Source organism: Notolepis coatsorum, assembly GCF_963971535.1.
Source record: "Notolepis coatsorum genome assembly, chromosome: 1".
NCBI lineage: Eukaryota > Metazoa > Chordata > Actinopteri > Aulopiformes > Paralepididae > Notolepis > Notolepis coatsorum.
In genome coordinates this window covers 81,668,493-81,691,801 of record NC_140165.1, presented here as the reverse complement: position 1 = coordinate 81,691,801, position 23,309 = coordinate 81,668,493, and the positions used below count along the sequence as shown (strand labels likewise).

General features: G+C 45.4%; 1 protein-coding gene across 1 annotated transcript in view; it reads left to right on the top strand.

Moving 5' to 3' along the window:
- The window catches only part of ttc39b (tetratricopeptide repeat domain 39B), a 71,099-nt gene that overhangs the window by 23,239 nt on the left and 24,551 nt on the right, over positions 1–23,309 (top strand). Inside the window, exons 2-9 of the mRNA XM_084325467.1 lie at positions 8,710–8,744; positions 9,382–9,486; positions 10,862–10,993; positions 11,239–11,315; positions 18,309–18,376; positions 18,624–18,688; positions 19,998–20,103; positions 22,974–23,039. Of these exons, the coding sequence (XP_084181593.1) occupies positions 8,710–8,744; positions 9,382–9,486; positions 10,862–10,993; positions 11,239–11,315; positions 18,309–18,376; positions 18,624–18,688; positions 19,998–20,103; positions 22,974–23,039 (654 nt within the window). The remainder of the gene's footprint in view (positions 1–8,709; positions 8,745–9,381; positions 9,487–10,861; positions 10,994–11,238; positions 11,316–18,308; positions 18,377–18,623; positions 18,689–19,997; positions 20,104–22,973; positions 23,040–23,309) is intronic.

The following is a 23,309-nucleotide window of genomic DNA, read 5'->3' as shown; positions in this document are numbered from 1 at the left end:
GGTGAGGATGTGGAACTCGATAGCGTATTCGCTTACGCTGCGACTTCCCTGGCGGATCGAAAACAAGCCGGAGGCCCCCTCTGAGCCATCTGGAGGGTGGTCAAACACTTTACGCATGTCGTCGACGTACTCGGAGTACGAATTGCAGAGGAAGGAATTGTTAAAGTGGAGAGCGGTGGCCCATTTCAACGCCGCGCCTGTGAGCAGAGCCGACAGGTAAGCTACCTTAGACCTATCGCTGTGAAACGTGTGAGGTTGTTGTAGGGCTGGGCGATATGACCAAAAACGTTATCGCGATAAAATTATTAAATTATTTTCATATAATTCGATATCGATAATTATCGTCGATATAATGTCTGTCAAGTTTAATTAACTTCTTATGCTGCTGCGAATGTCTCGAGTCGAGTTGATGTCGTCATCAGTCCGCGCACGTTAGCAGTTAGCCGACAAGCGGAATATCTCATGACAATGTAATAAATATGACACTAAAATACTCTCTTCCGCCACAATATATTGAAACGACATCCACTGTATACCCCACACTACTATAAACGTGGCCTCAGAATTCACGCCACACACATACTCGGCACGTAAATATATAAAACATTGCCGTGCAAGCTAGTTATCCTAGCCAGCCTGTTGTTTCTAAGCGAATGTCTCGAGTCGAGTTGATGTCGTCATCAGTCCGCGCACGTTAGCAGTTAGCCGACAAGCGAAATATCTCATGACAATGTAATAAATATGACACTAAAATACTCTCTTCCGCCACAATATATTGAAACGACGTCCACTGTATACCCCACACTACTATAAACGTGGCCTCAGAATTCACGCCACACACATACTCGCCACGTAAATATATAAAACATCGCCGTGCAAGCTAGTTATCCTAGCCAGCCTGTAACTGAGGGGTACAATTCCCTGACTGTATTGAGAGTATGGTATTATTAAACCACTACTTAGTTATGTACTTTAATTACTGGCCATACAGTACATAGATATATCTGGTGAACACCCACACAAGAATACGGCAATGACACATAAAGTTCTAGTTAGAGGGATTTATTATTATTAGAGCAGCAACGGTAGGTTACAGATTGAGAATTATACTTGCGCTTGTAAGGCGAAGAACACTTAAAGTAGGTCAAGAGCGTAAGTCCATGAGAATAGTAAGATGGGTATAACTGACGCCACCTGTAGCATAGTAATTACATAAGGCACACTCGTAGTCAGCTGGAGACACTGGGGGGTTCCCTCCGGTTGTAAGCCGGCAGGGTAGAGGAATGTTCGGGAGCAAAGTCTGGGTCAACGAGGAATAAATAAGCTCCAGCTACGGGAGTCGGTACTGTACTCCCTTGATCGGCAGACAAAGCAGCAGCTATAATCCAGTATGCTCGACAGCATGGATGAAAGCTAGCCAGCCTCTGGTCCTAGAGGCGGGCTCGAGGGATGCTCCTCACTGGGTAGATCCCACACGATAGTGGGGTAGACGGTTCTCTGCTCCAGCAGTCACGGTACCAAAGCAATATAATCCAGCCAGAAAAGGCTCTGCATTCGCCGGTGTAGGTTCTCCGGTGTACTATCCTTCACATTAACTATGTTGAACTTGACGTTATTTCACTAAACTCTGACACTTTTACTATCTTATTCGCACATGTTCTAAGTGCTCTATTTAGACGCAAGGTTGCTCACTTCACTTGGTCGTTGACTCGTGGTGAAGGCTTTACTAGTAATGAACGAACTGTGGACTAAGTGGTGCTGCTTCCACCTGCACCGTATTTATACGTAAGGTGAATTATCTAGTGCCAACCTCAGTTCTGTCTCGTATTACTGCGCAAACCTGGACATGTTGAGACGTGCCTTGGCGTTGCCTTTGAACTTGCCATTGGGGGTATGGTCGTCGGCGCCTAGGGGGTCGCTGTCCAATAGGAGAACGAATATTATGGTCTGGTTTGTACCCAGGTAAAGGGATATTCCGTGTATATATACAAAGAATATACAAGGGATATCAAACGATATACAAATATTATACAAGGGATATCAAGCAGTAAATATATATATTCGGTTTAATCTGACCCTTTGTAACACAGCCTGTTGCTTCTAAGCGGTGTATTCCATGACAATGTGCTAAATATGACACTAAAATACTCTCTTCCGCCACAATATATTGAAACGACGTCCACTGTATACCCCACACTACTATAAACGTGGCCTCAGAATTCACGCCACACATACTCGCCACGTAAATATATAAAACATCGCCGTGCAAGCTAGTTATCCTAGCCAGCCTGTTGCTTCTAAGCGGTGTATTCCATGACAATGTGCTAAATATGACACTAAAATACTCTCTTCCGCCACAATATATTGAAACGACGTCCACTGTATACCCCACACTACTATAAACGTGGCCTCAGAATTCACGCCACACACATACTCGGCACGTAAATATATAAAACATCGCCGTGCAAGCTAATTAGCCTAGCAAGCCTTGTTGTTGAGTGAGTCCTACCTCTGGGTCTCCTTCCGGGTCTCCTTCGCTCTCTGCCATCTCCTTCACTGATTGGCTGTTACTGCGTGCGCATATCCAAGCTTGGAAAATCGATATATCGAAACTTTGCGACCACGTTTCATGTTTATTTCGAGGAAATAATTTATCGCGATAGTTATCGTTATCATTTTATCGCCCAGCCCTAGGTTGTTGTTCAAACACTAACGAGCACTGGAATAAAAACGCACTGCATTTGGAGACGCTTCAGTTGTAACGCTCTGGTGAGGGGACAGGGGGTTCTTTATGCGGGGGGCTTGGTGCAGCGGGGGTAGCGGCTGGTAGGCCCTGCTGTGCCAAGTGTGCCTCGATACGGAGATACTGTGTTTCTCGCTCAACGGAGTCGAGGGCGAGAGCGGCCAGCTGCGCCGTGACGGCGTCTAGGGAGTGAGCGAGTTGGTCGACCCAGGCGGTCTGGCCGTTGATGATACTCACAGACTGCTTCTGAAACTTCTTCCATTCCTCGGTCTCATGTACAGCTGGTGCTGTCATCGTTAGGTTGTGGTATTCTGTGAGAACTGGGGTCTGGAGCACAGCCCAATTGCTGAATACACGAGAGGAGATAGGAGCGGTTTCAAGGGTGTTTAATTGTCAAATGAGCAACACAGGAATTGGGGGGAATAGAACGGGGTTATGTTCTGTCTTGTGGCTGCCGTGGCGGCAGCGAGCGAGCAAGCGGTCCTTGTGCTTGTCTTGGAAGCTGCTGGGCTGCAGCGGGAGAACAAGTGTTCCTCTTCGGGGACAGGAGACGTCCAGGCAGGGACGGCGGTCCTTTGGGGCACAGGAGAGAAACAGGTTAGAGTAGGCAAATACAAGGTTGGAATCCAGCAGAGCTTTAGGCAGAGACGTCGTACCTGGGTAGTGGTCATTAATACCACGACAGCTTCTGGTCAGCGTCGAGGGGTAGAAGTAGTCCCCCCATCAGGGAAGGATTGAGTGCAGCTGTGGAGAGTGGGGTGCCTGACCGCGTGCGAATTAGGGGGATGGAGTACAGCTGGGCGTATGAGGGTAAAGGGAGGGGTGGATGAGGAGGAGTGTGCAGTGGATGGAGAGGGGGATGAAGAGGAGCGTGTGGAGGACGTGAGGGGAAAAGGAGGGGGAGTGAAGTATGCCCGTGCTGTGATTATGACATTCGCCTTATTTACGACTGAGTCTATGTGTTGTCCATGTCAGGTCCTCTTGAGATGTGGACCCCCAGGTACTTGAAGCTGCTCAGCCTGTCCACGATAGCCCTGTTTATCCTCAGTGGTGTGTGTGTCCCCTGCTGTGTTCTCCTAAAATCCACGATCAGCTCCTTGGTTTTACCAATGTTCAGGAGCAGGCTGTTGTCCTGGCACCAGCATTCCAGTACTTCAACCTCCTCCCGGTAGGCCTTCTCGTCGTTATCAGAGATCAGCCCCACCACCACTGTGTCATCTGCAAACTTCACTATGGAGTTGGAGCTGAACTTGGCCACACAGTCATGTGTGTATAGTGAATACAGCATGGGGCTCAGAACACAGCCCTGGGGGGACCCGATACTCAGGGTGATGGTGTTGGAGGTCTGACCCCCCACCCTGACCGCCTGGGGCCTTTCACTCAGAAAGTCCAGTATCCAGGCGCTCAGAGCGGGGCTTAGACCCAGCTCGATCAGCTTGTCCACCAGTCTGGTGGGGACTATGGTGTTGAACGCTGAGCTATAGTCAATGAACAACAGTCTCACATTGCCCCCCTTCTGGTAGTCTAGGTGAGAGAGGGTGCTGTGCAGTACTTGGGAGACCGCATCGTCAGTGGACCTGTTTGGCCTGTATGCAAATTGCATAGGGTCCATATCACTGGGGAGGGAGGCACAAATGTAATCCTTAACCAGCCTCTCAAAACACTTCATGACCACAGAGGTGAGTGCCACCGGTCTGTAGTCATTAAGACATGTTGGGGAGGGTTTCTTTGGTACCGGTATTATAGTGGACACCTTGAAGCAGGCAGCGACCACGGACTCCGCCAGAGAGAGAGAGAGAGAGAGAGAGAGAGAGAGAGAGAGAGAGAAAATTATTTTCTTATCTCATTATTACCTGACACTTTGTCAATATTGTCTTTGATATATTCATGCCAATAAAACATTGAACTGGATTGAAGAGAGAGAGGAATTACTTATCCTTCTCTCCCTCCCCCCTCTCTCTCCTTCCCTCCATTCTCCCTCCCTCTCTCCACCCCTCCATCTCTCTCTCCCTCCCTCCATCCCACCCTCCCTCTCTCTCTCTCCCTCTCTCTTCCTCCCTCTCTCCTTTCCCCCATCTCTCCCTCTCCCCTTCTCTTCCAACCTCTCTCTCTCTCTGTGTCTTGTTGGCTGTTAGCTGATAACAGGTTAATGTTATTAATGTATCTAATCTGGTAAAAACACTAATGCTATTACACTCAGTGTGTGTGTACCTGGTTTATGTGAAAGATCAGAACAATTTCAAGAATCCACACTCACAAAATCAAGTCCCCATATTTCACATAAACAGTGTGTGTGTGTGTGTGTGTGTGTGTGTGTGTGTGTGGTTTTCAGGGTTGATTGATTGCTGAGCCTAGAAACATATAGATATACTATAACCTTGTGTGTGTGTGTGCGCGTGCGTGTGTCAGTCTCTGTCAATGTGTGTGTTAATGTTAGTGTGGGGATGTGTGTCATTTGTTACATAAGCAGCCACTGTGCTATTATTAGAAACAGAGGAGAGAGAGGGAGGGAGAAATGGTGTGTGTGTGTGTGTGTGTGTGTGTGTGTGTGTGTGTGTGTGTGTGTGTGTGTGTGTGTGTGTGTGTGTGTGTGTGTGTGTGTGTGTGTGTGTGTGTGTGTGTGTGTGTGTGTGTGTGTGTGTGTGTGTGTGTGTGTGTGTGTGTGTGTGTGTGTGTGTGTGTGTGTGTGTGTGTGTGTGTGTGTGTGGGCTTCATTTAGTTCCAATCTAATTGTGGCGGTAGAGGTATGTACTGAAATCAGCTTTTTACGGTAACTAGTGTAGCTAGTTAATAATTCATGCATTGATTTACAATATAGATATTATGTGTATGTAGTTACATGATTATGGTTTAAAAAAAGAAAATAATTGTTTGTATCCATATTCCAAGTGTACATATACCCATATCATTAGCTTCCATATAATTATCTTCTCTCTAAAGGGCACTGGGTTTAGGGCTGCAACTAACAACAATTTATTTTACTTATAAAACTAAAGTGTATGCTATACATCAAGAGTGCAAAAACAAACAAAACCTGTTGAAATTAGCTGAACGGTTTAAATAATAATAAAGAAAAACGCAAGTGTTAACAGGCTTTGCTATACATCAATGGCTTCAACAACAGGCCATGCATCATAACATAGACCCAACTAGTCAATTATACAAAAAGTTACCAACTATTTTGATTAGTTGTCGATTAGTTGTTGCAGCCCTAGTTAGGTTCAGGTTATGTTAGGTTTTGGTTAGGCATGTTGTGGTTAGCTTAAAGGGATAGTTCTGATGTTTTGACCCCTAGTCCTATTTCTTACTCAGCGATGATGATGTTGATCAATAGAATCCTTTCTCAGCACAATCCATGCTGTTCCTCATACTAGCTCCGGATAGTTAGCCACAAACAAATGTAAGGCTAGTTAGCCACAAACTAATGTAAGGCTAGTTAGCCACAAACTAATTTAAGGCTAGTTAGCCACAAATTAATGTAAGGCTAGTTAGCGCTTCACTTTCGCTCCCATGTTAACGGGCGTCGCTGTTCACACCGGCCGTGGGAAGCTAATATTTTCGCTTTGGTTGGAATTTGAGGCATGCGCACATTTTCACAGAAATACACTCAATATCTGCATTATTACCACACATATAGATGTTGTTCAACCAGCTAATGTGTCTGTATCTTTCCCAATACAAATAAACCATACTATACTTTTTCAGGAGTACAGTCTAATCTAGTCGCACTGATTTCATCATTCTAAAATTCATTCTAACATTCTAATTAATGAGATAATAACGGGTTATACATGCAAAATGGACAATTACAGAATAGAACACTGGAACTGGAAATCTTTAAAAAATCTTCAAACGCGGACTGACTTGCATATAGACTAGGCATTTACAGCTGTTCCAATGTAAATCCCTGCGCTTCCGCCCGCTCTGAAGTGGGACTCGGTGTGGACAGCCACGCGAGCTGTTCTCGCACGAAACCAGCGCGTGCCTCTGGTCTGTCCCCGGCGTCATACAGAATAACAGGCTGTTCAGAGTGTTTAGAATGTTGATATATGAGAAGTATAAAAATAATTATAATTCAATGTCTTCTTGTTGTTTAGCTGATGTAAAGAGCCATAGTCTACACAGTACTCCATACTTCCTTCCTGTGCTACTGTGTGTGTGTGTGTGTCCTGTTACTGCTGACCGTGTGTGTGTGAGAGAGAGGAGAGAATGAGAGAGAGAAAGAGGGGGAGAGAGTGAGAGAGAGTGAGCTTGTGTGCAATCAACTTCCTGTCCTGCCGTGATCTGATCTCTAGTTTTTAGTCTCTCTCTCTATTTGTTTCTCTTTCTCTCACTCTCTGTTTCTCTCTTTTATTATATTATATTTATTATAATTTAAGGGCTATTCGAAAACCAATGCCCATCCACTTCATTGACCGTGGAGTAGATTTCAGGGAGCCTAAGGGCCCTTTCTCACTCACCCTATTCGTTTCTATTCCGTTCCGTTCTGGCCCGTTCCGAGATCTGATTCGAACTCCCCCCCCTCTCCCCCCTCTAGTTTGCGTACACACTGCAGTCTTGTTTCGTTCCGGGTTCTGTTTACGGTTTGCCTTTTGAGCGTTTACGCTTGCCGTAGGCGATGATGTCACGTTCCTGTCACGTTTCCTGCAAAGAAAGTCAACAAGGCGGCGCCGGGCGCCACCATCTTTGCCTGTTTACCCATTGCAGCACTTCTTTTTCAGCAAAGTCTAATAAAAGTGCAATAAACAAAACGGATACATTCACTGTGTTCTGCCTGTCATTTGTTGATGAAACAAAACTAACATCAACACAAGTGACCACCAAGAGCGGATAGTTTAGTCTAAAAAAAGATCGGTAGCTACATTGTTAGCTGCATGCTAACGTCAATGGAATATGCCATTATAACCATATAGCATTGTGGCTAGAAGCTAACGTTAGCTCACGCTAGTTGGCCAGCACCAAACTGATGATATCGGGAGCTATCAGTAGTTAGATAACAACAACAATTAGAGACAACGCTGTGTGTATTAAACAAAGGTGAATAGATGACTGGGCCATTTTGTTTAATGCTTGTTAAGTTGAAAGAGGAGCTTTGAGCTAACAGGGGCTGATAGCTAACGCTAGCTCATGTTAACCAGTGGCAGTGCTCAACCAATCGTTAATGCTAGCAGAATGAATGGATGTAAACTTTATTTAACATATTGCATAATGGGTACAATACAATACGGCTCAATACAAACAATTGTTAAGGGAATGCAGACTGTTGTAGCTTGGACTGGGGTCCTTATAACAATAACTTGACAACAGGTAGCTGCAGCTATTTGGGACACGGAGCTAGTTAGCTTAGCCTGTCCAGCAGCTAACATTATCCCATCGTTCGTGGCAATTATATTACATGTCATTGATCTACTGGTCGACCACGGCCGACTGGTTGGGCACCACTGGTCTAATAGAAATAAATGCATTCAAACAAGAAACTAATGTATAGAAAATAGCATGGCAAACAAAAATTGCCAGGCCTAATGCGAGCCAGGGAAGTGCTGTGCGTTTGTAACGTGGCTTCATGTTTTTCATCCACTTGTTTTTGGTTGAGGTCTGAACTCTCAAATTGCCCATAAATATCGTTTTTGTGGGTATTCTCCAGTTGTTGCTGTGGTGTTATCTGCCCACGCCCGTGTTTAGGTACAAGCTCGCAAAACCACGCCCCCCGTTCTCCCGGGGCCGAATCCGAGACCACCTATTCCAACTGATCCCGTTCAGCGGGGGGTGAAACGAATCAGCGCCGTTTCGCATCGCAAAAGGGGTGAGTGAGAACACTCCCCCCCGTTCTCGGGAGCAGTGATTCGATCTCCAAACGTGAGTGAGAAAGGGCCCTTAGTCAGCTTGTACAGACAGGAGTGTGACCCCATTGACTTTGTATTAGTTCGTTGCCAACTATATAACATGTGTGTTTCTTTGTTTCACAGGACTGCTTCCAAGACGCCTATGACCAGATACCTGCGTAAGAATGCACACACACACACACGCACACACACACACACTCCTCATCTCCTCCCCTACCATCTCCTTTCCTCTTCTCTCCTCTCTTCTCTCTGCTTCTCTTCTCTCCTCTCTCCTCCCCTCCCTCCTCTCCTCTCCTCCCATCTCCTATCTTCTCCTCTCCTCTCTTCTCCTCCCTTCTCTTCTCCCCCCCTCTCTTTTCCTCCTCCCCTCCCTCCTCCTCTCCTTATCTCTCCTCCTCTCCTCTCTTCCCCTCCCTCCTCCTCTTCTCTCTTCTCTTCTCTCCTCTCCCCCTCTCCTCACATCACCTCTCCTCTCCTCTCCCCCCTCCCTTCTCCCCACCCCCCTCTCACTTGTTCTATTTTTAGCTACATCCTCTGAGATGTAGTGTGTGGCTGCATTGAAATTAGTGTATGTGTGTGAAGGTCTTCATATTGCCTGGGGCATCAGATTTGTAACCAACAAACATATCTCTGAGTCTGTGCAGAGAATATTAAACTAACACAAAAATACATCCTGTATGTTGATGTCACTTTGATTATAATGAAAACATAAAGTGTGTGTGTGTGTGTGTCTCTCTCTCTCTCTCTCTCTCTCTCTCTCTCTCTCTCTCTCTCTCTCTCTCTCTCTCTCTCCAGGGCGTCTAAAATGGACCTCCAGACTGCTATCCAGGAGACTCAGTGCGCTTTAAACCTGGTTCTCAACAACAAGTTCTCTGAGGCCCTCGACCTGCTCCGGCCCTGGTAACTACCTCTACCCCTAACTACCTCTACCCCTAACTACCTCTACCCCTAACTACTCCTAACTACCTGTATCCCTAACTACCACTACCCCTAACTACCACTAACTACCTCTACCCCTAACTACTCCTAACTACCTGTATCCCTAACTACCACTACCCCTAACTACCACTAACTACCTCTACCCCTAACTACCTCTAACCCCTAACTACCTCTAACCCCTAACTATCCCTAACTACCTCTACCACTAACTACCTCTACCCCTAACTACCTCTATCCCTAACTATCTCTAACCCCTAACTACCTCTACCACTAACTATCCCTAACTACCTCTAACCCCTAACTACCTCTACCCCTAACTACCTCTAACTCCTAACTACCTCTACCCCTAACTATCCCTACCCCTAACTACCCCTACCCTAACTATCCCTAACTACCTCTACCCCTAACTACCCCTACCCTAACTATCCCTAACTACCTCTACCCCTCATTAACCCTAACTACCACTACCCCTAACTATCCCTAACTACCACTACCCCTAACTACCTCTACCCTAACTACCCCTACCCTAACTACCACTAACTACCCCTAACTATCCCTAACCCTAACTACCCCTACCATAACTACCACTACCCCTAACTAACCCTAACTACCACTAACTACCCCTAACCCTAACTACCACTAACTATCCCTAACCCTAACTACCACTATCCCTAACTACCACTGACTAACCCTAACTACCTCTATCCCTAACTACCACTACCTAACTACCCTGAACTACCCCTATCCCTGACTACCCTGAACCCTAACTACCACTACCCTGAACTACCCCTAACCCTAATTACCCCTAACCCTACCATGTCTAATGTTACTTGTTGTTTCCTAAGGTATACCTACTAAATATGTCATATATTGCTAAAGCTATGCTCTTACCTTGTTTGGCTAAAATCATTTTCAGAGCTACAAACAGCCTAAATGTCTTTCTTTTTGTGCGTTCAAAGTGTGTTTATATATGCATGACGCTTCAGTGAAGATGAATCACAACAGTTGTTGACAGGCTGAGCTCCAGCACACTTTGAATGAATGAAAGGTTCCATCCAATCAGTGCTTCGCAATGCCAAGCTCCGTACCCATGTTTGGTGCAGGGGAAAAAAGACACAAATTCTAGCCTTAATCTGTTTCCACCAAATGTGTGTGTGTGTGTGTGTGTGTGTGTGTGTGTGTGTGTGTGTGTGTGTGTGTGTGTGTGTGTGTGTGTGTGTGTGTGTGTGTGTGTGTGTGTGTGTGTGTGTGTGTGTGTGTGTGTGTGTGTGTGTGTGTGTGTGTGTGTGTGTGTGTGTGTGTGTGTGTGTGTGTGTGTGTGTGTGTGTGTGTACAGGTGGAGAAAGAGTATGTACCATGCTCTGGGCTATAGCAGTATCCTGGTGATGCAGGCAACCATGACGTTTGAACAGAGAGACATTCAGACGGCCATGAGCACCATCAAGGACGCACTACAGACCTGTCAAAGGTAGCAGACAGACAGACAGTCCCATCAGAGGTAGAGACAGATGGACAGACAGATGGATAGACAGACAGACAGACAGACAGACAGACGGACGGAGAGATAGACAGACCAGTCAGAGGTAGGAGGGACAGACAGACAGAGAAACATACATATTTTGCTGGATTTCTTAGCCAAGTTAATCTTTCAAAGCTAAATCTGTTTCCCCTATGTGTGCGTGTGTGTGCGTGCGCGTGCTTGTGCGTGTGTAGGTTCAGGAAGAGAAATTCCATGGTTGGCTCTCTCTCCAGTCTGGTGACCAAAAACACGAATTACAACCTGCATGAAGGTACGACAGGTGTTATAGCCCCTCCTCCTCCTCCTCCTCCTCCAGGTGTTATAGCCCCTCCTCCTCCTCCTCCAGGTGTTATAGCCCCTCCCCCTCCTCCTCCAGGTGTTATAGCCCCTCCCCCTTCTCATCCCGGTGTTATAGCCCCTCCTCCCGGTGTTATAGTCCCTCCCCCTCCAGGTGTTATAGCCCCTCCCCCTCCTCATCCAGGTGTTATAGCCCCTCCCCCTCCTCATCCCGGTGTTATAGCCCCTCCCCCTCCAGGTGTTATAGCCCCTCCTCATCCAGGTGTTATAGCCCATCCCCCTCCTCATCCCGGTGTTATAGCCCCTCCTCATCCAGGTGTTATAGCCCCCCCCCCCCTCATCCCGGTGTTATAGCCCCTCATCCCGGTGTTATAGCCCCTCCTCCCGGTGTTATAGCCCCTCCCCCTCCTCATCCAGGTGTTATAGCCCCTCCCCCTCCTCATCCAGGTGTTATAGCCCCTCCCCCCTCCTCCTGGTGTTATAGCCCCTCCTCCTCCAGGTGTTATAGCCCCTCCCCCTCCTCCTCCAGGTGTTATAGCCCCTCCCCCTCCAGGTGTTGTAGCCCCTCCAGGTGTTATAGCCCCCCCCCCCCCTCCTCTTCCAGGTGTTATAGCCCCTCCCCCTCATAATCCAGGTGGTATAGCCCCTCCCCCTCCTCCAGGTGTTATAGCCCCTCCCCCTCCTCCTCCAGGTGTTATAGTCCCTCCCCCTCCCCATCCAGGTGTCATAGCCCCTCCCCCCCATCATCCAGGTGTCATAGCCCCTCCCCCTCCTACTCCAGGTGTTATAGCTGTTATATATAATATTTATGTTATCTCAGAGGATATTAAGTTAACAGTGATTAATAAATGCGGCTAAGTGGCGCAGTGGGCAAGGCGCTCGCCACTAACGCAGGAGATGCTGGGTTCGAGCCCAGCTCTCTGCGTTGCTTCCGGCTTGGCTGGTCGTTCATACTAATACAATTGGCAGTGTTAGAGGGTGGGAAAGCCGGTGGGTGGGGATCGGACGTTGTGGACAGCGACTCCTACAGGTCGGTTGGTGCGCCTGTACAGCAGAATCAGGAAGTATCGGGGGCAGCGTGAGCCTCCCACGCGTTACTCCTCGCCACTGAGAGATCGCGCTGTGCAGGTGAAAAGATGCGACGGCTGCCTCCTCGTGTACTGGAGGGGACGCTTCATTACTTAAGGCAACCTTCTTGCGTTCAGCGCCCCACGTGACCACGCCTAGCACGCCCCCGCGGCAGCGACAGAGCGGAGCGGCAGGCGGCAGCGGCAGAGCGGCAGCGGCGCGCAGGTTGCCGCACGCAATCCCCCCTGTTTTAACATCGACGGTTAGCTCAACTCGTTCGCCAGCTTGCTGTGGAGCCTGCGGTCCAGTTGGTGACAAGTTCGAATAACTTCAATTTTTTTTCTAACCACATTTTCATTTTTGATTCATTGAGACCCAAAATTCTTGCTGTAGATATTTCTTGATAAATCACATCGAGATATGTAATAATCCAGACCTTTCGGCAATTTTTTTCCGGTTGGAACCATCGTGATGCTTTCAGCTTTTTAGCCACTGTGATACCCGATAAAACCAATCTCTTTAGCTGTGGATGTACTGCATTCTCAAAAACATCATTCAGCAGTAATACAGAGGGGTGTACAGGTATATTCAGAGTTAAGAGATTTGATAATTGCTGGGTCACCTCTTTCCAGAATATTTTAACTGGTGGGCAGTCCCAGTACATGTGCATAAATGTCCCCTCGTCCCCATTTGTACATAAGGAGCATTTGGAGTCTTGTTTAAGACCAATTTTTTCAGTCTTATATGAGTCAAGTATGTCCTGTGAATATAGTTAAGATTTATTTGTTGATGGTCTGGGTTCCTTGATGTAAATCGAACATTTGCCCAGGCTTCTTGCCAATCAAAATCGCTTTCCAGGTCTGGTATATCCCTCCTCCAGACGGAGTCTAGGTGGAGGGTTTCATACGAGGACGTTAGTAATTGATGATACAAATCTGAAACAAAACCTCTCGATGTCTCTCTTTCATAGAAGAATTTGTGGTATCTGTGGTGTTCAATTGGTATCTTTAATGGAACACCTTGAGACTTCAAACATAACAATAACTGTGTGTAAAAAAAAATTGTGGACTCGGTGAGATACATTTTTTTGCGTATTTCTTCATAGCTACAGAAACCCTGTTTGTTAAAAACATCACCTAATGAGTGTATGCCTTGCTTTTCCCATATAGGGAATCTTATAGGTCGTTTTCCAATCAAGAGTGCATTGTTATTGAATAAGGGAGTATGATTGTGCCATTTATGTGGATTAGAATGTTTTTTTTGTGTTTCACGCCATATCCGGATTGCATGAGTAATTATGGGGCCAAATTTCCGTTCGCATTGCTTAATTGATATTTTAGTGTATGCTATGTCCTTCAGTCTATGTGGGGCTACTATATTTTCTTCTAATTTTCTCCAGGATACTGATGCTTGGGGATCAAACCATGTTAAAGTGTACACTTGAGAGTACTGTTGTTGTCTTGTGCTGCGTATTTGTATTTCCGATTGTTGTCTGTATATGGCATTAATCTCTTTTTTTAGTACATTAACTTGATTTTCCAGTCGAATCGAGTTGTTGTATTGTAAAGAATTAAATAACGTTGAATAAAGTGTTTCCAGTTCAGCCAGTTTTGAGCATCGATTCTTGCGCATTTTGGAGGAAAAGCTATCAGTGAAATCCTTGATCATTCCTTTTACCGACATCCATAATATTCTGGGGTCCTGCACCGAGTTTGCATTCCTCCGTAGGAATACTGTAAGAGCTTCTTTGAGTTGTGTAATGAATTCCTTGTTATTAAGCAGCATCGAGTTAAATCGCCATCTTGGGGCTCGGGAAGATAGTATACCAAATGTTCCTTTTAGGAGTAAATAACAGTGATCTGATAATGCATTGGGTATCATTTCCACGTCATATTTATCAAATAGTCTCGGGGATGCCAAAACATAATCTATTCTGGATAATGTATTATGTCTCGCAGATCGACAAGAGTACTTCCGGGTCGTGGGGTTAAGTGATCGCCATAAGTCATTTACACCTGTAATCTTCGACCAATCTTTTAATGCATTAGATGATTTTTTTTGTTCGTTGGAAAAGGAGGGGTAAGATTTGTCCATCCTTGGATTCCAAATGGCATTAAAATCCGCACCAATTATAAATGAGTAATCGGGAAGGTCTAACATTGCTTTGGTAAGTGTAGTGAAGAAACCAACTTCGTACAAATTTGGGGCGTATACCGCTACCAACGCTATTTTCCTGTTCTTGTGTACAATCTTAGCTATAGTTATCCGACCATCTGCATCAGACCATACTCCCTTCAATTCAATATTCAACTTCAGTCTAACTACTATGGCTACTCCCTGAGTTCTCGTTCCAAAGGAAGAGTGACTAATGTTATGGTATGTGTTGTCCGCTAACGTATCTATGTCTTTCTCTAAAATGTGCGTTTCGCTTAGCAGAGCCACGTCAACCTGTTCTTTTTTCATCAGTGTAAGCACGCTTTTGCGTTTGTGTTGATTATTTATTCCAGTGTTCCAGATCATTATATTCAAACTAGCCATAATCTATACATGTTGTTGTGTAGTTGTTGGTAATGCTTCTGGAGTGCGAAGCAACAATAGATATACATCCAACTATTGAGGTCCCGTTGAGAGCCGAGCTTAAAAACATATATATATACAAATAAAAATCCCCTAATTTCCCCCTCCCACCGAGAGTCGTACAGGACTGTGTTCCATAGACACATCCTAAGCGTATGACTCCCTCCCTTAAGCCACCGGATTGCCCAAAATGAGCTTTGTAACCCTAATCTTCCTATGCTAATTGCCATAGGATCTAAAACTTTCATTCTAATCCAATAGAATGTCGCTTTTTGGTCTTGCGCCTTCCCATTAATGTAATAACAATAGTGTGAAAAATGAAAAATATACCTTCATTGATATATTCATTTGAACCCTCTACTAACTTATGTTGGAACCATCGGAAAGAGGAATAGAGTGGAGAAAAATATTAACACCATCAAAAGAAAAAAAAATAAAGAAATAGAAATAAAAAGAAAATCAATAAAAAAGAGTGAGACTTCAAATAAAACTCAGAGAAAAAAGAAAACGAAATAAAAATGAATAAAGAGAAAAACAGAGACTTTTAGAGCTACATTATGCAAATCACTAAATCAATGGAGTAATTATTTAAAATATTAGAATAACCTTGTCATGCTTGTACCTTTAGATGTGGCTGATGTTTTTTTTTTTAAAGCCTTATTGAACTTTATAGCATTATATTCTGGAAGGTTGTAGAATACTCTTGTGAATTCGTAAACACTGCTGTTATGTTCCAGAATGATCTTCCTACCCAGGGGTCATGACCTAATAGTATTTTCCGGAATATTCCATTGTGCCCCTGAGCAGTTGGGAGAGGAGTCCAGAATGTTCCAGAATGTTCCCAATGTCAATATTGGATTATTGTCTCCTCAGAGACCAGAAGTCAATAAATATAATGTCTTACGAACCGTATTAAACACCTTGTGCCTTGGTGTTGCCAGCATGCATGTCATCTGTTGCTTTTGTTGAGCCGTGCTAAAGTCATTCTAATAAGAGTACTCAAATACAAAGAGGGAAAAAAATTGAAAAAAAAGAGAAAGATGAGTAGGCCTAATCTGATTCGAGCCTAAGTCGCGTCCGGCCCCGGGGGACCAGATCCATGTTGCTTCATGTAATCCTCGGCGTCTTTAGGCGTGCGTAATCCGTGCCTAATACCGTATTTCCCCAAGATCGATAGTAGTGCCGGGTACTTAAGGCTTGGTTTAAGACCACTCTTGTACAATCTCTGCATCACATCCTTGTAGGGGACACGCTGAGCGATGGCCTCCTTGCATAGATCTTCGTAGATAGATATTGAATTATCACCATATTTCAGTTTACCCCTTTGATTGCGCGCCCCTCTGATGATGGCGTCTCTTATTACTGTCTTGCGCAAAGTAGCAATGATAACCCTCGGACCGTTGCCTCTTTGTTCTCGTGTACCGATTCTGTAACATTGGTCCACTATCGGCGCTGTGGGTAGGGTGTGGTTACCTAGGATCTCAGCTAATACAGTTGGAAAACTGTCGTCTGTGCAATTGACTGATTCATCCAGTCCCACAATACGGATATTATTTTGCCTGTAGTAACGTTGGATCTCGAGCCGCCTCTCCATTGTTTCATCTTCGATGTCTTGTATTTTCTTCCGAAACGCTTCTTCCACCTTTTTTATCTCCTTCGTTAACTCTGTAAATCCATCGTTAACGGTCTTCTCGTTCTCATGGACCACCAGTGTAATTCCTATCACCGTTTTCTCCACAGCAGTGATTCGCTCAGCCTGTACAGCGGCCGCTTTTATAACCTCTTCGAATTTAGCATCGATGTGTGCTTTGAATTCATCTTTGAGTTCATCGATGTGTAATTTGAAAGCGACCATCTGATCCTTCCCTACTTGTATCTGATCTTTTATCAGGTCAGTCAGAGAATTGAAGTCGGGTTGTGTGATTTCACTGCTTGTATCGGTTGACGTTGTAGGTGCGTTTGGGTACACGGTGGGTTTGATGTACATTTTCTCAAATTCCCCTGCTTTATCTCTGACAGTGTTTTTCCCCGCCGTTACCGTTATGATGTCGTCTGCTGTCACCCTCTCGGGGCCTGTCGTCGTTGGTCCCGGTGTATTCTCCACTATTGTCTCCCCGATGGGGCCAGTCAACACCGGTATTGTTGAACTTGAACTGGCGACAGCTGTGTCCTTTGAACGTGTCAAAACCTGCGCCGTTGGAATATCGGCACCGGTTCTCTTTCCACTCTTTTTCTTGTCCTTAGAATCCATGTTGAGTCTTTATGTCTTTTGATATAGTTAGTAGAAGGTCTCATTTAATATATACGATGTGGTTAAATCTCATTAGTGTTGTTAAAATAAGGTTTTTAAACTAAATTAACGTTGACGGGAGCGGAGCAATAACAAAATGCGTCGCTACATACTGCTGTCAAACCGGAAGTCTCCTCGCCACTGAGAGATCGCGCTGTGCAGGTGAAAAGATGTGACGGCTGCCTCCTCGTGTACCGGAGGGGACGCTTCATTACTTAAGGCAACCTTCTTGCGTTCAGCGACCCACGTGACCACGCCTAGCACGCTCCCGCGGCAGCGGCAGGCGGCAGCGGCAGAGCGGCAGCGGCAGAGCGGCAGCGGCGCGCAGGTTGCCGCACACAATCCCCCCTGTTTTAACATCGACGGTTAGCTCAACTCGTTCGCCAGCTTGCTGTGGAGCCTGCGGTCCAGTTGGTGACAAGTTCGAATCACTCTATATAAACGTCTTTCTTTCGCCGGTTAAGTTTAGGCATTCTTTCGGAGTTGGTTAAGGTTAGGGTTAAGTTTAGGCATTCTTTCGGAGTTGGTTATGGTTAGAGTTTGTCTTAGAGCATGGCAATATTTCTTTCGCCGGTTAAGTTTAGGCATTCTTTCGGAGTTGGTTAAGGTTAGGGTTAAGTTTAGGCATTCTTTCGGAGTTGGTTAAGGTTAGGGTTAAGTTTAGGCATTCTTTCGGAGTTGGTTAAGGTTAGAGTTTGTCGCAGAGCATGGCAATAGAATGCCTGTCTTTCTTTCGCCAGAGCAGCAGCCTATTTCCGCTCTGCCGCTCTCTCGCTTTGCCGCGGTCAAATCAGAGAAACGCTGAACGCAAGTTGGTTGCCTGAAGTGTTCACGCGGAGGGGACACGTGATGCAAGGCTTCGTCCACATTGCAGCCGACCAGTGTGAGGCATGGCCTAACAACGTTCGAGACAGGGGAGGGTAGAATTGGATAATACGAAATTGGGATGGGAGAAAAATAGAAAAATGGGGAGAAAAAAGTAGATAAAAAAAAAACTGTGATTAATAAATGTAATATACTATGTTATTTCAGAGGAGATGCATGCTGAGATCTGCTACGCTGAGTGCCTGCTACAGAAAGCCATGCTCACTTTTGTACAGGTAGAGTACACACACAAATATACTACATAACGTAAAGTTAAAGTTGATATGGTGTACCTTGTTACTTTCTCATTTAATAATTTAATGTCCGATCATTTATTTTCATGTAATTTTTTTTATTGTTCCTTCTATGTACTGGTATGTCAGTCTGTCACTAGTAATCTTTATATTTACTCACTCTCTCTCTCTCTCTGATCTCTCTCTCTCGCTCTCTTTCTCTATTTCTCTCTGTCTCACTCTCTTTCAGGATGAGAACATGCTTAGTTTTATTAAAGGAGGGATCAAGATACGAACCAGCTACCAGATCTACAAGTGGGTGTGAAAATCTTCTACTAAAACTACAAATATCTTCTATTAAAGCTACTAATACCTTCTACTAAAACGACTTGTATCTTCTACTAAAACTACCAATATCTTCTATTAAAGCTACTAATATCTTCTACTTATTTACTGACAACGAGAAATCTTTGGTCGTGACAATTACGTCCACAATATAATAATATTTGTATTTGTTATTCTTCTTTGCCAAATGCTACAGGGAAAACATTTTCCCCAAAGCAGCTTTTTAGCATTAAGCTCTTGTGTAGCATTTCTCTTTTGAAACGGAACATTAGCCACAAGCTAACATGATCGTTTCCACAAAAAAATACCCATTACTCTCATTGAATAATTCTAACAACATTGATGAACCATTTCTAAGGCAAGTTGAGTGGCAAAAGCAGAAACGTTTACACAATTATGTACGCAGTGAAGAAAAGGCTATATATTTTGTCAACAAAATAAGAATATTTGCATTATCATGTCCTGTTTTCCCTATAGACCTGTTCGCTGTATACGACTCGGTGTGCGCATCAAGGGGGCAAAAGGAACGTAATCCTGGTCAGAACAACAGGGCAGACTACAATATATTTGCATTTGTTAGCCATGCTAGCGATCTAATCAATCAATCCATGCCAAAGCTAGATATGTAAAAGGTGAAAGACTCACAGCCGTGCTGATTTGGCAAAATGACATCCAGCCGTTTTTAGTTTGAAACAACTTTTAGTCAGGGGAGTGTCATGGTTCCTCCACAGAGCCCCGTCGTATTTTTTTAGCGCAGCAGCTCGCGCAGGTAGGGGGCAACTTAGTCACGTATGCGTACCAACTAGGGATGCTCGATATTGGCTTTTTTACCGATACCGATATACCGATATTGTCCAACTCTTAATTTCCGATACCGATATCAACCGATATCAACCGATACTGATATATGCAGAGTTTCCCCCCCCAAAAAATGGAATAATTTCAGGTAATTAACATATCTCTTGTTGTGGAATTAACACAACATTATGCATACTTTTGACAATAAATAAAATCAGAATTTGTTCGTACTTGCTTGCCTGGGTAAATAAAGGTTTTAGAAATGTACAAAAAATAAATAAATAAAAAAATTGAAAACCGATACAGATATTTTCCGATATCACATTTTAATGCCGATATCGGCCGATAATATCGGACATCCCACGTATACTCAGTTGGTATTGCTGGTCTATGTGTGTGTGTGTGTGTGGTCTATGTGTGTGTGTGTGTGTGTGTGTAATTTCCTGTTTGTGATACCATATCCTGTGTTTTTATCCAATAGGGACTGTCAGAATGTGTTGAATGTCACTCAGGATAAGGCCGGCAGCTCTGATTCGTACAGACAGTTTGAGGGCGGGGTCAAGCTTGGCATTGGATCATTTAACCTGGTAAGTATCCGTTGTTGAATTGTTTGGAATAATAAAATGTCAGTGGAAATAATTCATATCATATATTCACCAACTCTGTGGTCATGGCCAGGTCTGGTTTTAACCTTTAACCTTTATTTACCAGGCTAGGTTCTCTGAGTATAGATGTAACACCCTGCTTCACGTTCACACAGTTGCGCATACATTCACACCCGGAATATGCCCAGTACAACCATACTGTTGACCACTAGGAGCTGCCCAGTACAACCATACTGTTGACCACTAGGAGCTGCCCAGTACAACCATACTGTTGACCACTAGGAGCTGCCCAGTACAACCATACTGTTGACCACTAGGAGCTGCCCAGTACAACCATACTGTTGACCACTAGGAGCTGCCCAGTACAACCATACTGTTGACCACTAGGAGCTGCCCAGTACAACCATACTGTTGACCACTAGGAGCTGCCCAGTACAACCACACTGTTGACCACTAGGAGCTGCCCAGTACAATCAGTACAGCCACACTGTTGACCACTAGGAGCTGCCCAGTACAACCACAGTCTGACACTGTTGACCACTAGGAGCTGCCCAGTACAACCACAGTCAGACACTGTTGACCACTAGGAGCTGCCCAGTACAACTACAGTCTTGACACTGTTGACCACTAGGAGCTGCCCAGTACAACCACCGTCTGACACTGTTGACCACTAGGAGCTGCCCAGTACAACCACAGTCTGAGACGGTTGACCACTAGGAGCTGCCCAGTACAACCACAGTCTGACACTGTTGACCACTAGGAGCTGCCCAGTACAACCACAGTCTGACACTGTTGACCACTAGGAGCTGCCCAGTACAACCACAGTCTGACACTGTTGACCACTAGGAGCTGCCCAGTACAACCACAGTCTGACACTGTTGACCACTAGGAGCTGCCCAGTACAACCACAGTCTGACACTGTTGACCACTAGGAGCTGCCCAGTACAACCACAGTCTGACACTGTTGACCACTAGGAGCTGCCCAGTACAACCACAGTCTGACACTGTTGCCCACTAGCCATAGCCCATGTGCTGCACACAGCAGCATCACACCTGGACAAGAGGAAGGGGAACTATGTGAGAATGCTATTCATCGACTACAGCTCGGCATTCAATACCATAGTCCCCTCCATACTCATAGCCAAGCTCAGGGACCTGGGCTTGAACTATGACCTCTGCCAGTGGGTCTTGGACTTCCTGACGGGCAGACCCCAGGTGGTGAGAGCAGGAAACTGCACCTCCTCATCCATCACCCTCAACATAGGGGCCCCCCAGGGCTGTGTTCTGAGTCCCCTCCTCTACTCCCTGTACACACACAACTGTGTGGCTCAGCGGAGTAGCAATACAATCATCAAATTTGCTGACGACACAGTGGTGGTGGGCCTGATCTCTGCCAACGACGAGAGGGCCTACCTGGAAGAGGTCAAGGTCCTGGCGGGATGGTGCCAGGAAAACAGCCTCTCCCTGAACGTCAGCAAAACAAAGGAGATGATTGTGGACTTCAGGAGGTCGGGGGTCAAGGACTACAGCCCCCTCAGCATCGACGGGGCACCGGTTGAGAGAGTCAACAGCTTTAAGTACCTCGGAGCCTACATATCCGAGGACTTGACATGGACCACAAACATTGACAGTGTTGTGAAGAAGGCACGACAACGCCTCTACTTCCTCAGGCGCCTAAGGAAGTTCCAAGTCAGTCAGAAGATCCTTAAGAACTTCTACTCATGTACAATAGAGAGCATCCTGACTGGCAACATCACCTCCTGGTTTGGGAATAGCACTGCACAAGACCGAAGCAGACTACAAAGAGTGACACGTTCAGCCGAACGCACAATTGGAGGGGGGCTCCCCACCCTCCAGAACATTTACAACAAGCGGTGCAGGGGCAAGGCTAAGAGAATCATTAAAGACTCCAGTCACCCGAACAACTGCCTCTTTGAACTGCTGCGGTCAGGCAAGCGATACCGGAGTCTCAAGGCGAGCACAGAAAGACTCAGAAGAAGCTTCTATCCCCAGGCCATCAGGCTGCTAAACGAACAATGAACACTACACAACAACAACCATCAAACGCACATAGCACACACATCCACACGCACACACTCACTTTAAACAAACACACTGTAGCACCCACTCCACACACTTTATAGCACACACTCACTTTAAACAAACACACTGTAGCACCCACTCCCCACACTTTATATTTATTGATGAAGGATTGCACTACAACTCGTACACCTTACTGTAAATTGTACCTAAATTGTACCTCATCCCATTTCTGCTTTGCACTATATAGTATTGTACATTAGTACACTGCATAGTATTGTATATTATATGGTAACTCAGTTACGTCTATTCTGCATCGAACATTGTACATATGTCTATACTGAACACTGTGACCTCATTTTCTACTTCTAAATTACATGCTATACTATGTTATTTGATACTATCTTGTCTAGCACAGTCTCTGGAGCGTAACAGTAAGAAGCATTTTGTATGAAAGTATTCTGTACTTCTGTATGACAACTATTAAAGAAACTAGGAGCTGCCCAGTACTACCACAGTCTGACACTGTTGACCACTAGGAGCTGCCCAGTACTACCACAGTCTGACACTGTTGACCACTAGGAGCTGCCCAGTACAACCACAAACATCCCCCAAAACTCAGGACCCTGTGACCCTGACCTCTCTGATGAAATGTATACAGTCATATAAACAGTATGTATTGCCTATTGCCTAACAATCTGTCTCTCTCTCTCTCTCTCTCTCTCTCTCTCTCTCTCTCTCTCTCTCTCTCTCTCTCTCTCTCTCTCTCTCTCTCACTATGTGTGGGTCTCTCTCTCTCTATCTCTCTCTAGATGTTGTCTCTTCTACCCCAGAGGGTTCTGAGGTTGTTAGAGTGCATCGGCTTCTCAGGGAACAGGGTCAGTACAACCTCTCTCTCCCTCTTTCTCGCTGTGTGTGTGTCTCTCTGTCTCTCTTGCTGTCTCTCCCTCGCCGTCTCTCCCTCTTTCTTGCTGTCTCCCTCTTTTTATTATCCTCATCCCTTGCTTCTTTCCCTCTCGCCTCATTCTCTCCCACTCTTTCTCTCTTTTCTGTGTAATTTTCTATTTCTCCAAGGAAGGTTGAGTGAGACACAGACAGACAGACAGACGGATGGACAGATAGTTTGACAGACAGACAGATAGAATGTA